The 23,788-nt window shown below is 28.4% G+C and overlaps 1 protein-coding gene across 2 annotated transcripts in view; it reads right to left on the bottom strand.

The window, feature by feature from the left end:
• The window catches only part of LOC136082344 (uncharacterized), a 158,260-nt gene that overhangs the window by 66,730 nt on the left and 67,742 nt on the right, over positions 1–23,788 (bottom strand). For both annotated transcript variants that reach the window (XM_065801349.1, XM_065801348.1), the window contains exon 5: positions 8,660–8,811. In XM_065801349.1, coding sequence (XP_065657421.1) covers positions 8,660–8,717 — 58 coding nt within the window. In that variant the 5' untranslated portion in view covers positions 8,718–8,811. The remainder of the gene's footprint in view (positions 1–8,659; positions 8,812–23,788) is intronic.

The raw sequence follows: 23,788 nt of genomic DNA, 5'->3' as shown, positions 1-23,788 counted from the left end.
TGTTTTAGGCATAAACTCAAGGGTGGTTCAATCTTTTTAAATTATTGAAACTTAAAATTGTATAAAGTTTTTTTTATGTTTTACGATATATGATATAACGTGATTTTTTTTTTTCTAAAAAAAAAATTTATCGGCTAAAAGCGCAACATAAGATTGAAAAAAACAATAGTTAAAATAAATGATAAGTTTTTTAAAAAATTATCTTATTTTATTTTAACTTTTACTGGATTTTTTTCATAAGAACTTTTCAGACTTTAATTTCTTTAAATGATGTCTTTAAAGTTCAGAAAAAATTACTGTAATTGAAAATCTATTTCTTAATGATGATATTGTAATTTTACCTGGGGATTGAAGTGTAAATTATTGCAGACTATTACGACTTACGTAATTATGTCTTTATGAGATTATCGTTTTTTCAAAAATTTATATAAAAAGAGTTCATTTTTTTATTTGCAATCATGTAAATTTCAATTCTAATAAAGATAATAAACTAACTATGTCTGCTTCAAAAAACACAAGACTCTCTATGGAAACAAAGTTATCAACTTATTTTGGCCGAAGTAAGGATCTTCTTCCGTCAGAAGTGCCGACTTTAAGAGATATTTTGAGAAAAGGTCTGCAGCCGTATTCACATCCTTCCGTGAAACTATCGGAGAATTTGAGTGTCCGTTAACTAAAATACTCTTAACGGCCGGTTATAAAACGGAGGAAAGTAATTGGTATTCTATTCCTTCTGTTTAGGCTACGAATACCAACCGCTCTGATAAATTTTTCAGTTAAAATTCCTGCTTTAGCCAGTTCCATTAACTAGTTTTCATGCTGTTTTTCTCATCGTATATAAATGTTGCGAAGACTTATTTCAAGAAATCGCGATTGTCTTTATCACACCAAAATCGAGGTTTTATTCTCCTACTGCTTAAACTGTATATTAACTTCAAAATGAGTTATTTCACTGTGTACTTTGTACTATGTTCTTTCTGTTTAAGAAATTGACAAATAGTTATTCAAAAATTATTTTACTTTTAAAATGAACATTTCTTAGGCTAAAATTAATCTTTAAACATACAAAAAAAATACTCAACTTTTTAATTATAATAATTTAATATTCTCTACAAAACCAAAATTAAAAAAACAATATCCCAAAAACTTACTCTAAAAATAACTCTTAAATAAAAATTAATATAAAGTGATACACGAAAAAATAAAATTGATATTTTTGTAAAATTTTGTGCCCAAATTCTTTTAATTATGCTTGGTGTGATTTTAACACAGAAAGTTTCATGTAACCTCTCTAAGGTTTTGTCTTAGAGGATATAGAAAGCTTTATTTGCCACCCAATCTTTGTTTTATTGTTACAGTCCTGTAATACAGGGCTGTGTACATATTTTACAGTGATATGATACAATTATACAGTGTATGGTTATATGTAATTTAAAAACATGGATTGAAAAGCAAAAACAATTTGGAAATATCAAAAGTGTTTTATTTAAGTAGCACTTGATTTATTTAATTAAAAATTTTTGTTTTTAAAATCGTATTTTTGTAAAATAATTATTAGAGGGGGTAAGCAAAAATCCAGGCTGCTACCTTGGTCGCAGTATAGAGATTTTAAGTACCCTTTATTACGTGCTTGTTAATATTGTTAATTTAGTATTGTTAAGTTAAAACCATTAACTGTTTTAAAAAACTTACATACAAGCTACAAAAACATTATATATGTTAGGCTTATATAATTTATTATAAAACATCTTTGCAAGAGGAAAATAAAATAAAGAGGAAATCTGAAGTTGAGAAAAAACTAGAAATGGAAAAAATAAAATGTAGAAAATGACAATTTTGTTGAATATTTAATTTAGGATGATTCATATTGTTAAAAGGAAAAGATTTCAGAAGATCCACTTCAAAACAAGGTTTGAAAAAAAACTACATGTCAATTAGTCATTCTGCAGAAGTTTCAATAAGATATGATATTTCACCAGCAGCAACATCAGCTATTGTTACATCCTTTCTTCTAGAGCTTATTGAAGTGAAGTATTTGATGCCTGATATGTCTTATTAAGCAATTGATCCGATGAAAGTAAGAAGAGCAAGGAAAGCAACAATTGAGTGATTAAGAATGTCTGAAGAAAAATTAATTGACGAAGAACCTATAGGTTTATAACTAAAGTTTTTTTTTATTAATGGAAGGAAGGACTCAACATTAGTGTTAGAACAGGACCCTCTCACAAGTAATATTCGCATTAGAACTATAAAAGAAGAACATATAACTGTGAGCTGTGAGCCTGATGGAAGATACCTTACTAATTACACACAACCTAAAACCTAAATGCTTTCAAGCAAACCGTCTAAAGAAACCGCATTTGCTCTTAACAATTAGATGGTTCCAAGGGCTATCCATGAGTCCTAAGAAGTAGTAGGGGGAGATACTACAAACTCAAAATAGGTTTAGGAAAAGATAGAGGTTTGCAATTAAATCTGAAATAATCAGTAGGGAGAAAATTATTCTAGTCTATTTTTATGCTGCATTGAAATAAATTACCATTAAAGCATATAATTGTTGAACTGGGCTGCCCAATTAATTCAAAGGATTGTTTTACCGGCTCTATTGGAAAACCTTTATCTAAAATCAAAAGCATAAAATGACTTGAAATGTTTACAACTAAGGAATAGCTAGAACCTTTACTTTAAAAGTTCTTAAAGCATTTTCGACAGATGCAGCTCTCTGTTATAAGTTGATACAATGTTTGTCCACAGACAAGATGGGCATACATCTTTCTAAAGTAAAATGTGGAAGTATTTGCCACAGCAGATGGCTTATGACAGCAGAAGCTTTCATTTAACTCTATATGAGTGATTACACTTTTACTGTTGAGGATCTTTGAATGTTTCATTTAGTCGTCAAATGGGTATCATGCGGTATGAAAAAAACACGAATGTACAAAGTAAAACACGATATCGTAGATGGTCCAGGTCATTTCGTAACAGTGTTGTAACTGCTGAATAAACAAGATATTAAAGTTCAAAATATTGCCACACAAACATTCAAAATGGAGTCTAGTTGGTCCTCTCGGAACGCCTTATTTTTACTCTTTTGTCAAGCTCAGATAGAGAAATCAAGAAAGTTTGCCATTAAAACAATTAAGGATATAAGAAAAACCTCGCAGTACGGAGACACAGCAGTAAGATCACAAAAAAAGTTTTTTTCTCAATACAGAAGCTTTATTTATCGAAGAGCTAATGATTGGAAGAAGGAAAAAATATCAGAACCAGTGTTTAAATGCCTAATCTCTAAATGTGATCTTCGCAAATATCTGTTTACTCAGTTTGAAGCTACGTTCTTTCCTTTACACATGCAATCTTGTGAAAGGGAAGTCAAAGAAATTACTGAATCAGCACTTTCCGTATGCGATTTTGAAAAAAGATACGGCAGTAAGAGACGCTCAAGAGCAAGTATGAAAAACAGAAAAATTTTACCAGAGCTTAATTCACAAAAAAATTTAAGTAGCTCTTTTTTTTACAACATTGTAAACAAAAAAATAATTAAAGATAAAAAAAATAGTTTTTATGACTATATTATAACTTAACATTGTTTTGCTTTTTATGTTCTTAAGCTAGAAATAAAAGTAAATAAAACTGCCAAATCAATGAATACTGATTAAAACTTTAATTCTTAACAATTTTCGCAGGGCAAAGCTTTACCCCGCGAAATTTTTTTTTTCCAGAAAAAATTATTTACATTTCATCATATGTAGTAAAACGTAAAAAAACTTTATACAGTTTTTGATTTAATTTAAAAAGTATGAACCACCCTTTCATTTATGGCTAAATCAACCCAATGTACCCAAAAAGTAAATACATATATATATAATTTTGGAAGTAAATACATATGGTGGCACCATAAAAATTATCTGCCGAGTTGAAATCAAAACTTTTAAAAGTTTGATGTACCCTTTTTCTTAATCTATATTTACCCATAATGTAATAGTATAATATAATAACCTACAAATAATAATATATGAAAATATCAAAACAATAACAAAATAATATAATAACCCATTGTACTTATTTTTTACAGCAACTTGTAAAAAAATGGGTAAACGCTTTAATGATTTTCTTATGTTGAGCTATTATTAATAGTATTTTACTTATGCAATACTTTGTTAAAGTGAAATTTTTAAATAACCTAATTTAAAAATTTCACTCCAAAAAAGTGAAATTTTTAATCAATCTTTGTTACTTTTACTTAACAAAGTAAAAGTAACAAAGATTGATTTAAACAAATGCACATCAAAATGAGCATAAATCAAGTAATAATTTAAGTAATCTACCATTTTTTTAAAACTTTTGATAAGAAAATTAATTTTGTTTAATGACGGAAATGATCAGGCATTTTAAATATTTCATCCGAAATTTCATCGATGTATAATAACATCCGAGAAATAACATCCGAAATTTCATTGATGTATAATAACATTTGAGAAATAACATCCCAAATTTTATTGATGTATAATAACATCCGTGCAACTACATCTGTAGATTTTTCGGATGTAACTACATCCGATTTTTTTTTTTTTAATAATGCATTATTTTAACCAGATGTAGTTACATATTTCATTTTTTTCGGATGTAACTACATCCGGGAATAAAGTAATTTAAAAATGCATTATTTTAACCAGATGTAGTTACACATCTGATTTTTTTCGGATGTAACTACGTCCGTAAATTTGATTCATTTTATTTTTTATTTTATTTTTAATAATGGATTATTTTAGGCGGATGTAGTTACACATCGAGAAAAAATCCCGGATGTAGTTACATCTTTCTAAAGATGTTATTAAGCATCGATGAAATTTGGGATGTTATTTCTCGGATGTTAATTCAGTGAAGAAAAAAAGCGGATGGTCTTACACAAAAATGTGCGGATGTTATTTCACTACTCCGCGGATGTTGTTGGACAGATGTAGTAATCTTTTTCCGCCGACTATGACTCAACACACACCCTGCCTTTGGGTTTTTGGCTGGGTAGATTCTAGAAATGATATCTCGATAAAGATTTACCCCTCTTGGGCAGATCGTCGCGTTGGTTTGACAAGTTTCTTACTGATCCGTGAGTAGTTTTAAGTAAATCGATGTCAAAAAATGTTATATTTTAACCAAAATAATCTATTTTGGTTAAAATATAACATTGGTAATATTTTTCACCCGCGATTACATTAGCATTTGCCTTTAGCATCAATATTTGTAACTAAAAAAATGTTTTACTCTTCATTGAAAAATAAATACCCCCAAAAATGCAGTTAGAACCTTGTCATAGTAAAATAGTTATATCTTTACTATGACAAGGTTTTAAATGCTTTTAAAACGGTTGTTTGAAACATTTTAAATACTTTAAAGTTATGTGATTGAAGTAGTTAACTAATTTTAAACTGTGTAACTGAAATAATAGTATAATAAATGCTAATTACCATATTATCTAACAAGATTCTACCGTTTATTATACTTAATAACCATTACATTATAGCTTAAAAGCTAAAAAATTTTCATCGCATCCTGTCATTTTATAGGTGAAGAACCACTAGTTAGTAATCTCGGTCCTGGAGAGGCACAAAGAAAATACAGCCTTAAATTGTGCAAGTTAAAATCTTTAATTTAAACATTTAAAACTCTAGAAGTTGAATTAAATTTGACATTAGCGCAATTCACAGGTTCATTTCAATTATGGGTAGATATTTTTAGCACAGTAAATTAAGAAAGAGGAACTAACTTGTAGTTAAATAGCCTCGCTGTTAAACAATAGTCCTTGGATTCTTGTGGATTTACTTGTATAACATATTTATAATGATAAGAATTTTATTCGTTAACTTGTTTGAGGGTCCTTATCAATCCGAGTGGTCTATAAAAATCATCTATCCTTGTGAGCTTTTCAATAGAGTGCATGATCTATTTTCTGAACACACAAATTACTAGAAAGTAAGTATTCTGTAATGTAACACAGTATTTGAATATACTTATCCGATTTTTTTGGAGGACGCGGCAGTCAGACCAAGTAACTAAGTTGCTCATATCGCTTTTCCTCTGCCACAACATCAAATATCTGGCAAAAGTTATTATAAAACGCTTGCCGGTATTGTCCACCATTGATTCAGTCCACAATGCTCAGTTTTGTTGTTTGGCTGTTGTATAGTATGCTGCCAAGTTTATCACACTTAACTTGTCCATAATGCTTTTTCTGATTAAAAGTAGTTTTCTTTCCAACATTATTAATATAATTTATAGTACTTTTAAAAGTCTTTTTAGATCATTTAAAAGTCTTTTTTGTTTAAATCACAGCCTGCGTTTAAATTTGTTAGTAAAAATTTTATTACAAACTCTAACATTTTTAAATATTACTTATGTATATGATGTGGTAAAATAAAATTATATTATTTTGTCCATTAACTACATTTGGAGTTATAAACTGATAGTTAGAGATAAGCGATGGATAATAAACATGCATGACTGATCGTTGGGGGTTAAACACAGTTAAATGCCCAGTTAAATGACAGTTAAGGATGTGCGCGGCAAAAAGTACTTACATCAACAAACGGTAAGGTTGTGAGAAGACTTAATATTAAGTTTTAAAAAAGTATTTTATGCTATTAAAACCATTTATTTTTGTATTGAATAGTTATTTCAACGCTGATAGAAACCAGTACTTTTTGTTGTGCAATGTAGCTTTATAAAAAAGATTTATAAAAAATAGCAAATATAAGCGTTATGATATTTTGTGTTTTACACCAACGTCACACTAGAACACTATACGTTGATATTGAGACCAATTTTTTTAAATGACTTTTTCTGCTAACTGTTATCTCAGCAATCTAAATCTTTCTATATTTATAAACGGTGATGTACTTAATGAGTTAACTACCTTTGTCTTCGAAAATATTACCCGCATATTTGATCCATTGCAAAATTAGCATCTGCTTAGGTTGCATTTCTTTATTGTGCTCACCACATTCTTACTCCGGATTCTAGTTTTATCTATATAAATCTAAATTCTGTAATGGAATACTGTTGCAATATCTGGAATGAATCTTTGAATGATGTCCTTTCTTTTTTAGGAAAAGTGCAAAAACGCATTGTAAACATAGTTTGACCTGCTAATGCAGCCAACCTTCAATCACTATCATAACGTTGTATTGTTGCTTCTCTATCTCTTTTTTATGAACACAGTAATGGGTGCTGCTTTAAAGAAGTAGCGTCGCTTGTGCCATCTTCTATAATTCATTTTTGTGTTCCATGTCATTTAACTAAGTTTAACCTTTTTACTGTGTCTGTTCCTAAGTGCTCTAAAAATCATTATTTGTCTAGTTTATCTGCGAACATTAGTTCCTTAGATTTCGCCTCCTACATCTTGTTTTCCTGATTCCTATAATTTGTAACGTTTAAGACGTTTTTATCTTGCTTTAGCTACCTCATTTTTCTCTTCCGAAAACTTTCAATTCTAATAGTTGTTGCTTGCAGCCTTTTTGGAAAAAGATGTTTAAAAAACAATAATAAAAATATATGAAGCTTGCATCTATTACAAATATTATTAATAAATACGCACATGAAGCTTGTGGTATGACTGTCGTACTACTTTTTTGATGATACCCTTAATCTAACCTGATAATACACAGTGATTATAACCTCTATTTTATTAAGTGTTTTTGTGTTGTGCTAACCTGTCAATCAACAAAATAGAAGATTTTGACCGACTCTGCATGCTGTCCATCATAGTTCACAACTTATAAAACATACAATAGCACTCAATTTATATAAAATTTTAAAAATAAGACTCCTTAAGCTCTTAAGGAGTTTACTCCTTTAGAGTTATTTTATAAATACTTTTTACTTTGACATAATTACTATAGGTAGTTAAAAACAAACAATTAAAATTAGTTTTCTTTAATTGTTCAAATTATCTTTTTAAAAATCTAAAATGCACTTGTTGATGGCTCTCTATTTCCCTCAAAGACTTTTTTTAAAACAGTAATGTAGATTTAACTCGTTAAATTATTTCAGTTGAAAATCAATTTAATTATAAAATATTTTTATGACAAAATTTTTACCTTAGACTTATTTTTTTTAAACGCGACTTTCATTTATTTTGATTTAAAGTTATCCAATAAAATTTAAATTGCATGAATTTTAAAAATAAGTTGCGTAACTTTACACTAAAAAAGTACGCTGCAAAGATTTCTAGTTTTCACGTTTTTTAATATCTTTAAAATGTTAAAAATTAAAGTAGAAGGTCAACGACAAAAAAATAGCAAAAACTGATTTGCTCATTGAACTTTTCCAAAAAAATTTATTAAGAATAATTTGTTTAACAAAAAATATAGAATTTTAGAACCGTATTTATAACTATTATGTGGTATATTGATGAGTAAAAACAGCTCTTTGTTAAATATCATAAAAATGCTTAATGGGCAAGTATTTCCTAGCTTTACAGGCTTGTAATAAATATTAGTTTGCGAGACATTGGTTTGTTATTAAAATTTGTGTGATTAGCAACAGGTTCTAAAACTATATATATACCTGCGTTTTTATTTCTAATAAATTTAAATACTGTTAATTACAATAAATAATTATAAATCCAAAAAAAATTTAAGTACATTTAAAAAAATCTTTTTACCTGTGAAAATACCTTGTAAGAACCTTGTTACTAGAGCCCAATAAAATGTACGACTCATACCAAACAAAAATGTACAAATAATTTGAAAAACTCCTAAGATAACTACAAGCTTCTTAGGATTAATTTTGTCAGCCAAATATCCCCAAAGTAATCTAAACAGAAATAAGAAAGCTTAATTTAATTACAACCTACTATTATAGAAAAAATGTAAATATACATACATATATATATATATATATATATATATATATATATATATATATATATATATATATATATATATATATATATATATATATATATATATATATAGATATTATACTGCTGATTTAGGTGAGCAGTGTGACATTATACTGAGATTGCCTGCTGCCGGGGGTCTTCAGTTCATACATCGACTTTCAAATAGTATATATACAAATACTCGCAGTAGAGTGCGGCCACATTGACTGAGGTTTTGGGATAGGGCAGCAGTCTTTTTATTCATTATTCTTTGTTATCTTCTTCTTTTTCTAAAAAAGTCGTATCGATTTAGATAAGCAAAAAAAAAATTAGCTAATGCTCACATAAATAACATGTTATGCTTTAGTATATAAATATATATATATATATATATATATATATATATATACATATATATATATATATATAAAAATATATATATATATATATATATATATATATATATATATATATATATATATATTATATATACACATATATATACAGCACCTACTCAAATTATTAGACTCAAACTCAAATTTCAACTTTTCTTCTTTTTTGTTTTTAAAAAATGCACTTGAAGCAATCAAAACTTAATTTTTGGTAATCTATATATTGATATACGCAAAGCATGTCATGATCTATATATTGATATATACTAATAATATATATACAAATAATATATACAATAATCCATATATTGATATATACAAAGTTTGTTATGAAGTTTAGTACTTTTTGGTGAGTCATTTTGACTTTAAAAGAGCTTTGATATGCCTTTGCATACTCTTTATGAACTTTGAGGTAATTCTTTGACATCTGAATCTTGACGCCATACTTCAATCAGTTGTTCTGTGAGCTTCTGTTTACTTGTTATTTTGTCAACACTAACTTGCATATATATACATATATATATATATATATATGTATATATATATATATATATATATATATATATATATATATATATATATATATATATATATATGTATATATATGCATATATACATATATATATATATATATATATATATATATATATATATATATATATATATATATATATATATATATATATATGTGTATATATATATATATATATATATATATATATATATATATATATATATATATATATATATATATATATATCTTATACTGCTGATTTAGGTGAGCAGTGTGACATTATACTGAGATTGCCTGCTGCCGGGGGTCTTCAGTTCATACATCGACTTTCAAATAGTATATATACAAATATTCGCAGTAGAGTGCGGCCACATTGACTGAGGTTTTGGAATAGGGCAGCAGTCTTTTCATTCATTATTCTTTGTTTTCTTCTTCTTTTTCTAAAAAAGTCGTATTGATTTAGATAAGCAAAAAAAAAATTAGCAAATGCTCACATAAATATGCTATAGTATATATATATATATATATATATATATATATATATATATATATATATATATATATATATATATATATATATATATATATATATATATATATATATATATATATATATATATATATAAATATATATATAAATATATATATATATACAGCACCTACTCAAATTATTAGACTCAAACTCAATTTTCAACTTTTCTTCTTTTTTGTTTTTAAAAAATGCACTTGAAGCAATCAAAACTTAATTTTTGGTAATCTATATATTGATATACACAAAGCATGTCATGATCTATATATTGGTATATACTAATAATATATATACAAATAATATATACAATAATCCATATATTGATATATACAAAGTATGTTATAAAGTTTAGTACTTTTTGGTGAGTCATTTTGACTTTAAAAGAGCTTTGATATGCCTTTGCATACTATTTATGCACTTTGAGGTAATTCTTTGACATCTGAATCTTGACGCCATACTTCAATCAGTTGTTCTGTGAGCTTCTGTTTACTTGTTATTTTGTCAACACTAACTTGCATTTGGCAAGCTCCGATAAATTTTCAATAGTGTTCATATCTGGAGAATTGACAGGCCAATCAAGAAGCTCGACAGTCTCATTAGCACGAAATATTTTTATGGATTTTGCAGTATGACATGGAGCATCATCTTGCATAAAATTTATTTTTTCACCATTTGAAAACCACTCTCGTATCTCTGGAATCAGCAAAGTCTGCAGGACAGTCTTGTACTGACCTTGTTTATCTTCCCTTGTAAAATGTCAAGATGACCAGTATCCCAGCTCGATATGCATGACCAAACCATATTAGATGCTGGGTGCTTTACAGTGTTTACAATGTACTTTGGTTTGTGTTGTTCTCCTGGTCTGCGGCGCACAGATGTTGCTTTGTCTTCCAAATTCTCAAAGGTAGATTCATTGCTGAATGCAACCTGAATAAAGTAGTCAATATTGACTTTTATTAATTTTTCAAATATTATTAAATTCAATCGGGATAATATATTTATTCAAAAACATTTTTTGAAAATTTGTAACAAGAAAACATAATCTGTTTAACTGTATGGAGTGAAAAAATAGACAATTTCAATCTTAAGAAAAAGAAGAGTATTTCTTAGCCCAAGCAAGACATTTTTTAATCATTGCAGGCAATCATGTTTCGGCTTCTTCAGTTGTTAAGATTTAATTCTAACTCGTATCTTCTCCTTTTTAAAGATCCATGTGAAATGTTGATGTCTTGATCTTTCAAAACGGCTTCCAGCTTTATTTATTGCAATTTTTTTAAACAACTTTTTTGATTTTTTCTGCCATCTCTAGCAATTGTCACTCTTTTTCGACCACAGCAAACTTTTCTCTATGGTTCTTATTTTACCCCTATGTTGAGTTTGAAACTTATTCTGCTGACTGTAGTCTGCAAGACTTCTACTATTTTTGCATTACTCCTTTGGGTGCCATCTGTTTGCATACCACATTCATTCAAACGAACAGCTACTTTAGCTAATTTATATGGGGATCCATGACTTGCTTTACTCATTATTAATCTAAAACAAGCGCAACACTCAATAAGTTATTATGTGACTGCATATGATTAAAAAAAATACTTAAAAACAACTGAAATTATTTAAGACAATAATTAGGCCTCTAAAAATTACATAATTAGAGTTTTGACAAATAAAATCAACGGAAAGTTTTTAATTTTATATTAATAAAACTTACCATACTTTTTATGAAGTTGAAAATATTTTTTTAAAGTATATATTTTAAAAATTTTCCTAATCTAAAACAAAAAATAAAAGATATGAAGTTCAATTACACATAAACAACAAAAGTATACAAATCTGAAAATTTTATTCTTGAGTCTAATAATTTGAGCAGGTACTGTATATATGTATATATATATATATATATATATATAATGTATATATATATATATATATATATATATATATATATATATATATATATATATATATATATATATATATATATATATATATATATATATATTTTCTCTAACAATATATTTTCTTCAACTTGATGAAATTAGTTACTCTACAACTTTTTATTAACCATCCAGACATTTTTTTTCACCCATTTTTTCAATTTAGAAAAACAGCTTACACTACAGCAGTTTCAAAGGTACACCAGAGGTAGAAAGTATGTTTGCCTTGAATTTATGCCAAGATGAAAACTGAAGGCTGGTTTTTCTTTAAACGCAGATCTTTTATAACTTTGAAGTCTAATTCTGACGAAGCCGACACTTTGTCAAATACTACATTTACATTTGCCTCTAACTTGAATTTGCTCCAATGAAAAGCTAAGTTTTTTTTATCAGTTTAGCCTTTGGTTTATCGCCAGATTTTTTCTTTGTTTAGTCAGCTTTTTTTATTTAGTTTGAAGTGAAATGGGACTGGATGTTAAAGATTTTTTCTTAGAACGATCTTTTCTAGATCGTTTCTGTGGATTAGTTTTTAAGTGGAGTAGAATAATACCAGAAGACTTAATGTTTGCGCTTATCTGATTTGCGAAATAGGTAGGATTGCAGTTTGCCAGTATTATTTGAGAGCCCAGGCCTGCTCAAAAAGTCTTTAATATGCCTATTTTTTTCCAAACTGGTCTTTAGACACAGACTGCAATTGATTTTTTATAGTGCATGACAGAAACTCATTATCTTTAAAATATTTTTATTCAGTGGATGAGACCGTTAACTAGAAAACTTGGAGCAAAAACTAACAGAAAAACTTGTCCAACAATTTTTAATATATTATAGATAATTGCTGGTTTCTGAGCATTGCTTGGATTTAACATCCAATCCTTCATTATATTGTTGTATTAAGTCTTAAATAGACTAAAGAAAGGCGTTTCTGTTTATTGGCTGCATTTTGTGATTTGTGGTTGGATGAAATGTTGCCATTGTAATCTCAAATGTTTTGCCAGCTGGATTGTTGATATTGATATATGACTCTCATGATTATCAAGTAAAAGAGTGGATGGATTTACAATTTACTTGAATGAGTGTGCTTTACCAAATGTTTTAAAAATCTTAGAAACAATTCTTCACGTAACAATCTTGATGTGTTTGCTCCACAAAAAGTACCTTTTGGGGCCCCTTTCAAGATAAACTACCTAAAGTTTTAACGAGGGAAAACCAACTTTGGAGGCATGTAGTCATCTCTAGCATTTATTGCTCCAATCATTGTTATACTATATCCTCGTTCACCACTAACCATTCCTGCGTTTGGCCTTTTCTAGCTAAGATTTTAGGAGGATTTTGTGTAATGTTAACACTGGTTTTGTCAACATATCATATATTAAATGCGGTGATACCCTCTTTTTGTTGAAGCTGAAGAGCTCCTCAATAGTTCTGAAATGTAGGTGCCCACTTTACCTATTAAAAGCAGTCAAACGTGCTAGACTTGTTGCCTAAGGCTTTCTAAGCAATCTAAAATAATTTTTTTTGAAGTTTTTCAGTCAATCTTTTTTACCCATTTGGTTTCTGTTCAAAGAAGCATTATTTGTTTTATGGTTTGCTTTCCGAATTGGTAAGTCAATTTTTGAACATCTTTCAGTCTATACTGGAAATCAATGGCTTTTACAATGTAATTAACTAAAAGGTTATCTTCTTTTACCATGAAGGCTTGCTTCACATTGTTGTTTTTCATGTAACCTAATTATTTTAAACCTGATTCAAAGAATTGATTTCTGAGCCTTCGTTAGAATGTTTCAGGAATGAAACATTCTAACGAAGAATGTCAAAGTTCAAACTCTCTTGATAGACACTCCATTGTTTACTATAAGTGTAACAGCCCTTTCTATGTCATCTTATTGTGTCATCTTCTTTTAAATCCATTCTTACTTCTAGACAATTTATTATTTTTTTCTTGTTCTCTGAAAATAAATTAAAAGTGTTAAAACTGTATTAAATATCTATAAATTTGATTTTTCATTAAATGAAAGGACAACATAGTTTTTAAAGCATAATTACAAATGCTCATATGATATTCAATTATTTTTATTACTAAGCTATTTAGTAAAAAGCTGTAAGCTTATTACTAAACACTTACAATGTAACTAAGAAATGCACATAATATATTATACTAAAAAATTTTTTAATAAACAAAAAATTGCCATTATAAACTTCAACAGCATATCATAATAAATGATAACAACATGCATTGGAGAACACTTTCAAAATTATTTTACTCATAATATTTAAAAAATCATGAAAGTGTTGAACTTGGTTTTACCACCAAGATACATAACATTAGATACATCTAAGTTACACCATTACTATATTTTTACAAAATCTCTATCAGATATTCATTGGTTAGAAGTAAGACAGTTTCAAACATGCATAAATGTAGCAAAAAACATACTTCAACAATTTAAATTAATAATTTTAAAATAAAGTTTATACCTACGTGTGTGGAATAAGTTTGTCCTAAAAAACTTTTATTTTTATTGTAACAAAAATTGTGTTGAGCAGTCGTACAACAACTTATAATGAGCCTCTAAAAGTAATACTAATTTAGTAATAATTTTCAAATAAATAACAATTTTTTAAAACTTTTTGACAACTTGATAATATATGTAGTCAAGAAGTTTTAAAAAGTTGTTATTTATTTGAAAAATATATATATATATATATATTTATATATATATATATATATATATATATATATATATATATATATATATATATATACATATATATATATATATATATATATGTATATATGTATATATATATATATATATATATATATATATATATATATATATATATATATATATATATATATATATATGTATATATATATATACACATATATACAGTACTGTGAATAAGTTTTAGACTACTTGTATAATTAAACGTATTTACAATTTTTTTCCTATGTAATTATTTTAGAGCGTACATAAGTTTAATAATATATAAGAAAAGTTGAAAGAGTTTATTATTTTGAATAAATAAAAAAAGTTGATGAGGAAACAAGAGGGATTTGTTTGTTTATTTATTAAAACGATGTGTCATAACAACTACATCCAAAACAGGATATTCGAAGAATGCTGTTACAGAAATGAGAGAAACTGGCTCCATTGAAGATAGAAAGAAAAGTGGTAGACCTCCTACCCTAACAAAAGATGACAATAAATATTTAAAAACCTTATCTTTAAGAAATAAAAAAATAGCATCAACCGAGCTGGAAAAAGACATTAACACAGCAACTGGGAAAAATATCAGCTCTTCATTTATTCGATGGCACCTACTTTAATCGAGATTAAGAGGGTGTGTTGCAATTCGAAAACCATTATCACGATGTGACAATAAAGAAAAACAACTTAAATATGCAAAACAACTCAAAGATTGAGCCTAGGAAATGTTTAATCGGGTTCTGTACACCGATAAGTCCAAATTCGAAATTTTTCGAGCAGAAAGAAGGTCGAAAATGCTCCCTAAAATGCTTAAGAATGTTTTGAAGTCCTTCAAAGAGAATAGTACAACATACCCAGGATTTTAAAACTAACTTGTTTAAAGCTATTCCCCGGCGAATATTGGCTGGGATTGAGGTAAGAGGAGGACATAGTAAATAATAAGAGTTTTTTTTATAAAGTTTGACGTTATAAAGTTTATAATTGTTCCATATATTGTGCGAAATACATGTGCTTTAATAAGTTTATAATTTAGAACTACAAACTTAAATATTAGAAAAGAATTCTCCGAAATTTAAAAAAAAAATGTAACTGGTCTAAAACTTATTCACAGCACTGTATATATACAGTAGTGGATCAAGGTCATTGTCCTAGGGGAAGGGAGGGGGGATATAATTTGACCAACAAAAAATAATGCGCTTTTTTTTCTTCAGATAAACCACTTTTTTATTTGATTGTTTAGATTATTTTTAGAAAAGTTTGCTATAAGTATATTGAATGTATCTATATATAAATATCCTGACAAAATTTAACTCTGAAAATAAATATTAAGTCTGTTTTAAGGGACGGATTTATATACCCGAGGGCCCAAGGTAGGACAAATTCTTTAAGCTCTAAACACTCCTAAATACGACAACTTTTTTTCCACAATACCCCATTTAAAAATTGAGCCCGCTTAATTCATGATGCACAGGCTGCAGTCTAGTCTGCCTATAAGTAAATCTGGCCTTGTCTTTAATGTGCAACAAAAGTCAAAATAATATTTTTAGTATGTTCATTTTTTTAATAACGAATTTTATAAATTTAACAAACTGCAATATTAAATTGAGTTTTCAAGTTTTCGAAGATGCAAAACTATCAAAAATCTTTTCGACATTTACGATGCAATCTCTATGAATATGCATCATAACTAATCCATTTAGTTGTTCTTGTCCCATTTTTGATCTTAACCAAGTTTAAAGTCTTTTTAAAACCAAGAAAGCAGTTGCAAAGTACATTTTAATAAAGGGAAAACGTTATCATCACATTGCTTGTATGCTTCCAGTGCACATTCAGGTAAGTCTTTGCTTCTTGATTGCGTCTTTCCTTTTTAGCTCCCAAAATTCAAATTCTGAAGAAACTTTCATTAATTGGATATTCTCATTAACAGTATTTATGTTGGGAAGCCCTTTCATAAAGCTCAGTATAGTAGTTATGGATACTGTTAACTCTTTCTTTATTTTATTTTATAAATTTCTAGGTATTGTTACATTTTATTCAAAAGAGTTTAAGGCTTTACCAGAAAATCTGAACTGTAAATCTAGAAGTATGCTATCAAGTAATGGTAAATAAACTATGACTCTATAGTTCGTTAGAGGATTATTGGTATTGAGGTTTGCACAATTAGTTTGTTTTCCTGTAATTCGTGGAATCTTGATTTCTAAACCTAAGTCTTCTAATAACTTTAATGCAGTCATATATATAGGAATAAAGTTTTCTTTATTCTGTCGCCTTCTATTTAATATCTTTATGATATATTTAAGAATAGTTTTTGCATATTCCTTATCCAATAAATTTTTTTAAAAAGCCTCACTTAAAGAGACTGTAGTATTTAACACATTGGCTAATGAATAAAGTGTTATTACAAATAAGGGCTCAGATATTGCATTGTTTAGTAATGCGGCCTTTGTTGAAGAATCCCGTTTATTCCACTGAGATATCAATTCAAGTGTTTCTGCTATATTTATTAAACAAGATTTAAAACTGAACACAGAATCATGGCATCTCGTTTTGCATAAGCTTGTAACCATTCCCTTATTTATATATTTAAGAATGTTACTTCGCTTCGGCGAAGCTTTAAAAAATGATATTACTTCTTTCAATGTGCCAATTGTATTTCTAACAGCTCGCACAGACGAATATTTGGAAATTGAAAAGTGTAAAGCCTGGCTGTGACATGGACTATAATTGCGTTTGGTAGGATGTTTTGTAATTTCGTGACTGCTCCATTGTTTTCACTTAACATAAGGCTGCTATACCAACACAATCTTTTAAATTGAAGCCAAATTTTGTCAATGTGTTTGCAAATGTGTTTGCTAGCAATTCCTTAGTTAATACAGGTTCATAATTAAAATCAGAATAATTTTCAGTATGGCAGTTTACAAAACCAACTCAATCTTCACGGATTTCACACGTATTAACATCAATATATCTTAATACGACTGTTATTTGAGAGCTATGACTGTTATCCGTTGTTTTATCAAGTATAACGCTGTAAAATATTCCTTTAAAAATTCTTGTTTTAATTCAGTCCTGAATTTGTTGAGCGCATAGTTCAATTATTTAATTTTAAATACTTTTACTTATGTATGTTGCTTTAGAATTACAGTTATTCGAACGGTTTTTTGAAATATCGTCCCCAGCGCTCACTCGAAAGCGAAGCAATTCCCGAATATTGCTATCATTAATTACTGAAGAGTTTTGATTGATTTGAAAGATCTGCCCGTCATAGCAATGGCCTCGTGGAGCAATATTCTGTCTACCAAAAAAAATTATAGCTTCAATTATAGGCTTTAATTGTTCTCGATTTTCTTTAGCCTATTTAAGTCTTCCTTCGTTATCTAAATTACGTACATCTGTAGACGGATATTCATATGTTCTGATGAAATCTGATGATGCCAACATAGCAAAATTGTGATACGCATTGCAAACATGTCATTGTAAGTCTCCATCGTTACCCAAAAGCTTTGAATAAACTTTAAGAGGTAAAGTAACTAGCTTTAGTAATTACACTTGACCGTGTATTCATCCATCTTTTGAGAAAAGAAAGCAATACTTACAAAATATTCCATAAAGGCATTCTGAAATCATTATCTACGGAAATTTATGTATATGTTTCTCGGACAAAAAGCAGTTAACATTTTTACCCTTCTTTAAATGCACAGAATATGGATATTTGTAATTTGGACCAGAAAAACAATATCATTTCAATATTCAGTATTTATTTTGTTCAATTACCTGACATGTTAAAAATGCCTCAATGTCTATAGGCAAACTGCCATCGACTTTTGTAGCGAGTATTGAATCTTCTTTATTAGTTTCTGCGTTAGTTTTACTTGTAAAATTAGCAGCTTCCATACCAAGTCCAGGTTCTGGAGAAAAAAGATTAAGTTTCATTGCAATTTGATTATTTTCAGCCATACCAATAAATACACTATTAAATCGTTCGTATGATTACACCGAAGATAATGGCAAAACTATAGGACCAGCATGGTTCTGAATTAGTAGAATTTTATTTCTTTTGAAAAAATAGTCATCTAAAGAGCTACTCCTCTTTACCCTATTGGTCTTTGTAGCTAATAAAAATAAATTCATTAAAAATAGTAAAAATCATTGGTCATTCATTTATATATATCTGGATTTGCGTTTCGACTAAGGTATTTCTATACTTTTTTTTGTACCTTCTAAGCAATCACTCAAGCAAAAATTATACCTGAACGAGTGCGTCAAAAAAAAGAGTTGTTCCTTTCATCAAAGCAAATCATCTAGACAACAATTAGAAGCAGAAAATATTGATCATCTTTGCAATGGAATAAAGTATTGTTTGAATAAGATTAACTTTACTGCCATACAACGCCTAATGGGATCGGTAAAAGGTCGAATCGTTAATATTCGTAGAAATAGAGTAATAGAAGATAATTAAATGTATGTTTTGAAAGCTCAAAAAATTCTCTACTAAATACCTTTTTAATTAAAAAATAATCACTTAAAATAAAGGAGTTATACCCTTTTAAACGCAGTCTCATTTTTTTGACATCAACCGTTGTATGCATTGGTGATGCACTAATACCAATGCTGATTGACAAAGAAAGTTTAGCGCTAGATTTAATCTTAAGCAGCTACAATCTTGTAGCTGGATACTGTCTCCGGAGGCTTTGATTCTATCTTGTGCTCTCTTTGGAGGCTATTTTTTGTAAGATTTTAAACTCTAAGCTCTCAAAGGGACTGATTCCAAAGTCCAATCACATGGTAGAGGTACAACTACCGTGCTAAATACAACGTTTGAATTTATTCTTGTTTCAGTACTTATCAGTTCATCCGATAGGGAACTTGGCAGACGTCATTGCAGTAGTTGGGATTTATTTTGTATCTACAAATCAAAGTCATCTGTTTCCACCAAACAGTATACCAGAACAAGAATGGTATCAAGGTTTCACTAAACGATTAAGTCAAAAATTAGATCTCAGTGTAGCAGGCAATATTTTGTCTATCAGAGCTTCTTCTTGTACCGAGGACAAAATAACAAGTTATTTTAATACACTTCAAAAACAATTTCTTGAAGAAAATATCAGGCAATCAAGGTAAGCAGCAGGCTTGTTGCTAAACGTCCTTCAAATGGGTTGGCAACAATTCAAAAACTAACAACACAGTCGATAATCGTGTTAACGAAATTGGTAACTACCTGCCACCATTCGTAGTTTACAAATTAATTTCACGTCTGTAAAATGATTGGTGTATAAGGAAACCACCAAACACCGTTTTAAAAATTTAGAAGAGAAACAGTTTATTAAATGGCTGACTAAAGTTTTCATTCCAGCAATCAAATTAGTTCCAGGTAATTAGGTTGGTCTACTAAAATAAGTTTAAAAAAATAAAGTAGTTTATTCAATGAATTAAATATTTTTTCAATTACTGATAGTTGTATTCTAGTCTTAAACAGACACGTCAAGCATTTTACTGACACTTTTGAATGTATTTGCTTTAACAATAACATCAGGCTGATATGTTAACTGCTTCATTTGTCCCACATACTTTAACCGTTAGACGTAGGTGTATATTGTCACCTTAAACGAGTTCAACGCAAATTACTTATAGAATTGCAACTATAAATTTCAATAACTTAACAATGGAAAGTTTCATTCAATAAAAAGCCAATCTTTTAAGTTCTGGTGACGGCTTTAACACAAACACTAATAATCGCTGGATTTCAAAACACTGGTTTGTTTTCACTTGAGATTAGCAAAGTTGACCAATCAAAATTAAAAATCATTCAAACATTTCAGTTTCCATTTCAGCATGCTTTATCATTTTCATCCAAGCCTGCTTCATCATCCTAATCTCAGCCTATATCACCATATCTGAGATCCGTCAGCACAAAACTCCAACGATTCGCCAACTTCAAAGCCTAACAACAACACCAATGACTCTCAAACGTGTCAAACGTATCGAAAAACTCTATACAAAAAAACTCGAAACCAATTTGAAAAACGTTTTACACCGCCACCATCCCACAGTAGTCAAGAATTCACTTTTACTGGACAAAATTTATGAATAATTAAATATAAGGGCTATATTGACTTAAATTAGGGTTAGTAATAATACCATGTCTGTGCTTTTTATTATTTTAATTCGTTGCTATGGATACCTAGTTTTGAAAAGCAAAAACCTAATTTTTGTATTTGCAGATAATTTTATGAGTGCTATGTTCACCATATTTACATACGTACCAATATGAGGTCGTGGTTTTTAATAAAAATGAGTATAGCTTTTATTTAGTTGCTATGCATACTTAATTTTGCTTAGCAACTACTAACTTTTATTAGTTGCATATGTCTTATTTGTGCTATGTACACTATTTAGCACGTGTTTTATTATGAGATACTAGCTATGATCTTCGCTCGGCTTTCTTTTCTCTATTCCAATCCTAGACTATAGAAAAGAAAGCCGAATTAAGGAGACTTGCCAACAATCAAAAAGGGGTCAGTCAGAGGAAAATAGGTTTTATATTCAATGTAAATCAATCGACAATTGATCTTCAGTTAAAAAAAGAATTGTAGAAAACGTAAAAAGAATCCAAATTACACTATAAAACAACAATTAAAGGCAAAGAAAAGACGCAGGAACTTGTTAACCAACTCTATAACACAAAATCGCTTCTGGTCATCGATGAAAATAAATAGTTTTATTTTGCAGAGAACAACATGCCTTGAAATTCTGGATACTACACAAACAATAACAAAAAAACATGTTCAAAAAGTTTTTATTTTATGGGAACAGATAAACTTCCAAAAAATTATGAATGTGAATAGCCATATCTGACCGTGGTAAATTCGAGTCATTCTTTCGCACATCTAAGGCTGTAGCAATTAATGCCTTGATCTATATTGATAAATGTTTAGGAAAACAACTTCACAAATACCATGGAGACTTTAAATATTTATTTTTGCCAGATTTAGCAAGTTACGATTTTCTATATATTCTCTAAATTAGATGGACCAATATATCTATTACGTTAGTTTAAAACCCAATCCCCCAAATGTGTCTCAAGCACGACCAACTGAAAAGTTTTGGGGACATTTGGCACAGACAATTTATGAGGGAGGTTGGAAAGCTTCAATAGAACAAATTTTGATTGATCGAATTAAATTAAAACTACAAGCAATTGATTTAAACTTTTTAGAGTCGCATATGAAAAGCGACTATGAAAAATGGTGGTGTTTTTCTAAATCTAAAATAGCCTATTTTTATTGAAAGGTAACTACTTTATTAAAAAAAAAATATATAATAAAAGGTTTTTCTTTGGTTTATAATTAAGTTATATTTGTTTTTATTTTGTCCGATAACTTACGCATCACCCGTTAAGTAACTGTGCTGTTTCAAAGCAATTGTCTTTTAATTTATCAGCATTAATCATAAAACCAGATGAAAAAGTACACAACGAAACATTTATTAAATGCATATCAACATCAATACTTGTTGCTGTTTGTTCAGCATTTCTGAATAAAAGTCGGTCCGTATTGCCATTATTTGATGACCAGGAACTAACAGACTTAGGGATATCATACACAGACCGACTTCATTTCTGAACCTAGATTGTATTAAATTTATTTAAGCTTTAACTTTTTCCTTGTCGGCATCTGATCTTGATGCCCATTTCTTCACTTTAGCTCTGTAGCTGTCTTTTAACAAACACTACGAATCAATACATGAAATGTTGACAAGCCATTCTTCAATCCGGTTAGAGTTAATGGAAAACTGCAAACGATATTAATTCGTTTCATGTGACTTGGCGTTGAACCACAAAATGAGCAGCATTGACTTTAATTTAGTTCTTTAGATAATGCAGTGGCAACTTTTCCATCTATTATAGTAACATTAACTATGTGAAAAACAGTTAAGTTTACATACTTAGGCACAACAGTTGTAGTCAAGTTTCCAATATCATTTTTTTAAAAATTTTGTTTTTTATTTATTATATTAGGTGTCTCCTTTACAAACCTAAACTGTACAATTCGGCAGAACATTTTGATGATGGATGTGGATTTCTCCAAACAATCTTCTCCACTTGACCAGAGAATCCTGTCAATTTAATTGCTACTAAAAAGGTAAAAAACAAACTTGCTTCTTAGACAAAGCTTTTATTTTGCAGCTCATCAGTCATTTGCGTTTAAATGTTTTGCCCAGTTGACTCGTCAAAAACCTACTTTTAAACGCAGAATCAGCCAATCATAGGCAAACGAATTGATAACATCATGTTTTACTTCCAACAGCCACAGCACAGTATGATCTACCAGTGTTTGGAAATTGATGTATACATATATATATATATATATATATATATATATATATATATATATATATATATATATATATATATATATATATATATATGTATAGTGTATTTTACATTCGATAGTGTATTTTACATTGGATAGTGTATTTTACAATAAGAGTGCTCAATGTTCTTAAAGAACAGAGCAATAATAAATTTATATATGTATATATATATATATACATATATATATATATACATAAATATATATATATATATATATGTATATATATATATATATATATATATATATATATATATATATATATATATATATATATATATGTATATATATATATATATATATATATATATATATATATATATATATATATATATATATATTAGGGTGGTCCTTATTTTCGATAGTTTATATTTTTTCAAAATTGTTTGTAATTTTGTTCAGTTACATTAAAACATTAAAAATACAAAATTTCAGCTCAATCCGATAAAATTAACACG

This window comes from Hydra vulgaris, chromosome 07 (assembly GCF_038396675.1).
Source record: "Hydra vulgaris chromosome 07, alternate assembly HydraT2T_AEP".
Lineage (NCBI taxonomy): Eukaryota > Metazoa > Cnidaria > Hydrozoa > Anthoathecata > Hydridae > Hydra > Hydra vulgaris.
This window is presented reverse-complemented; position numbering and strand designations above follow the sequence as displayed.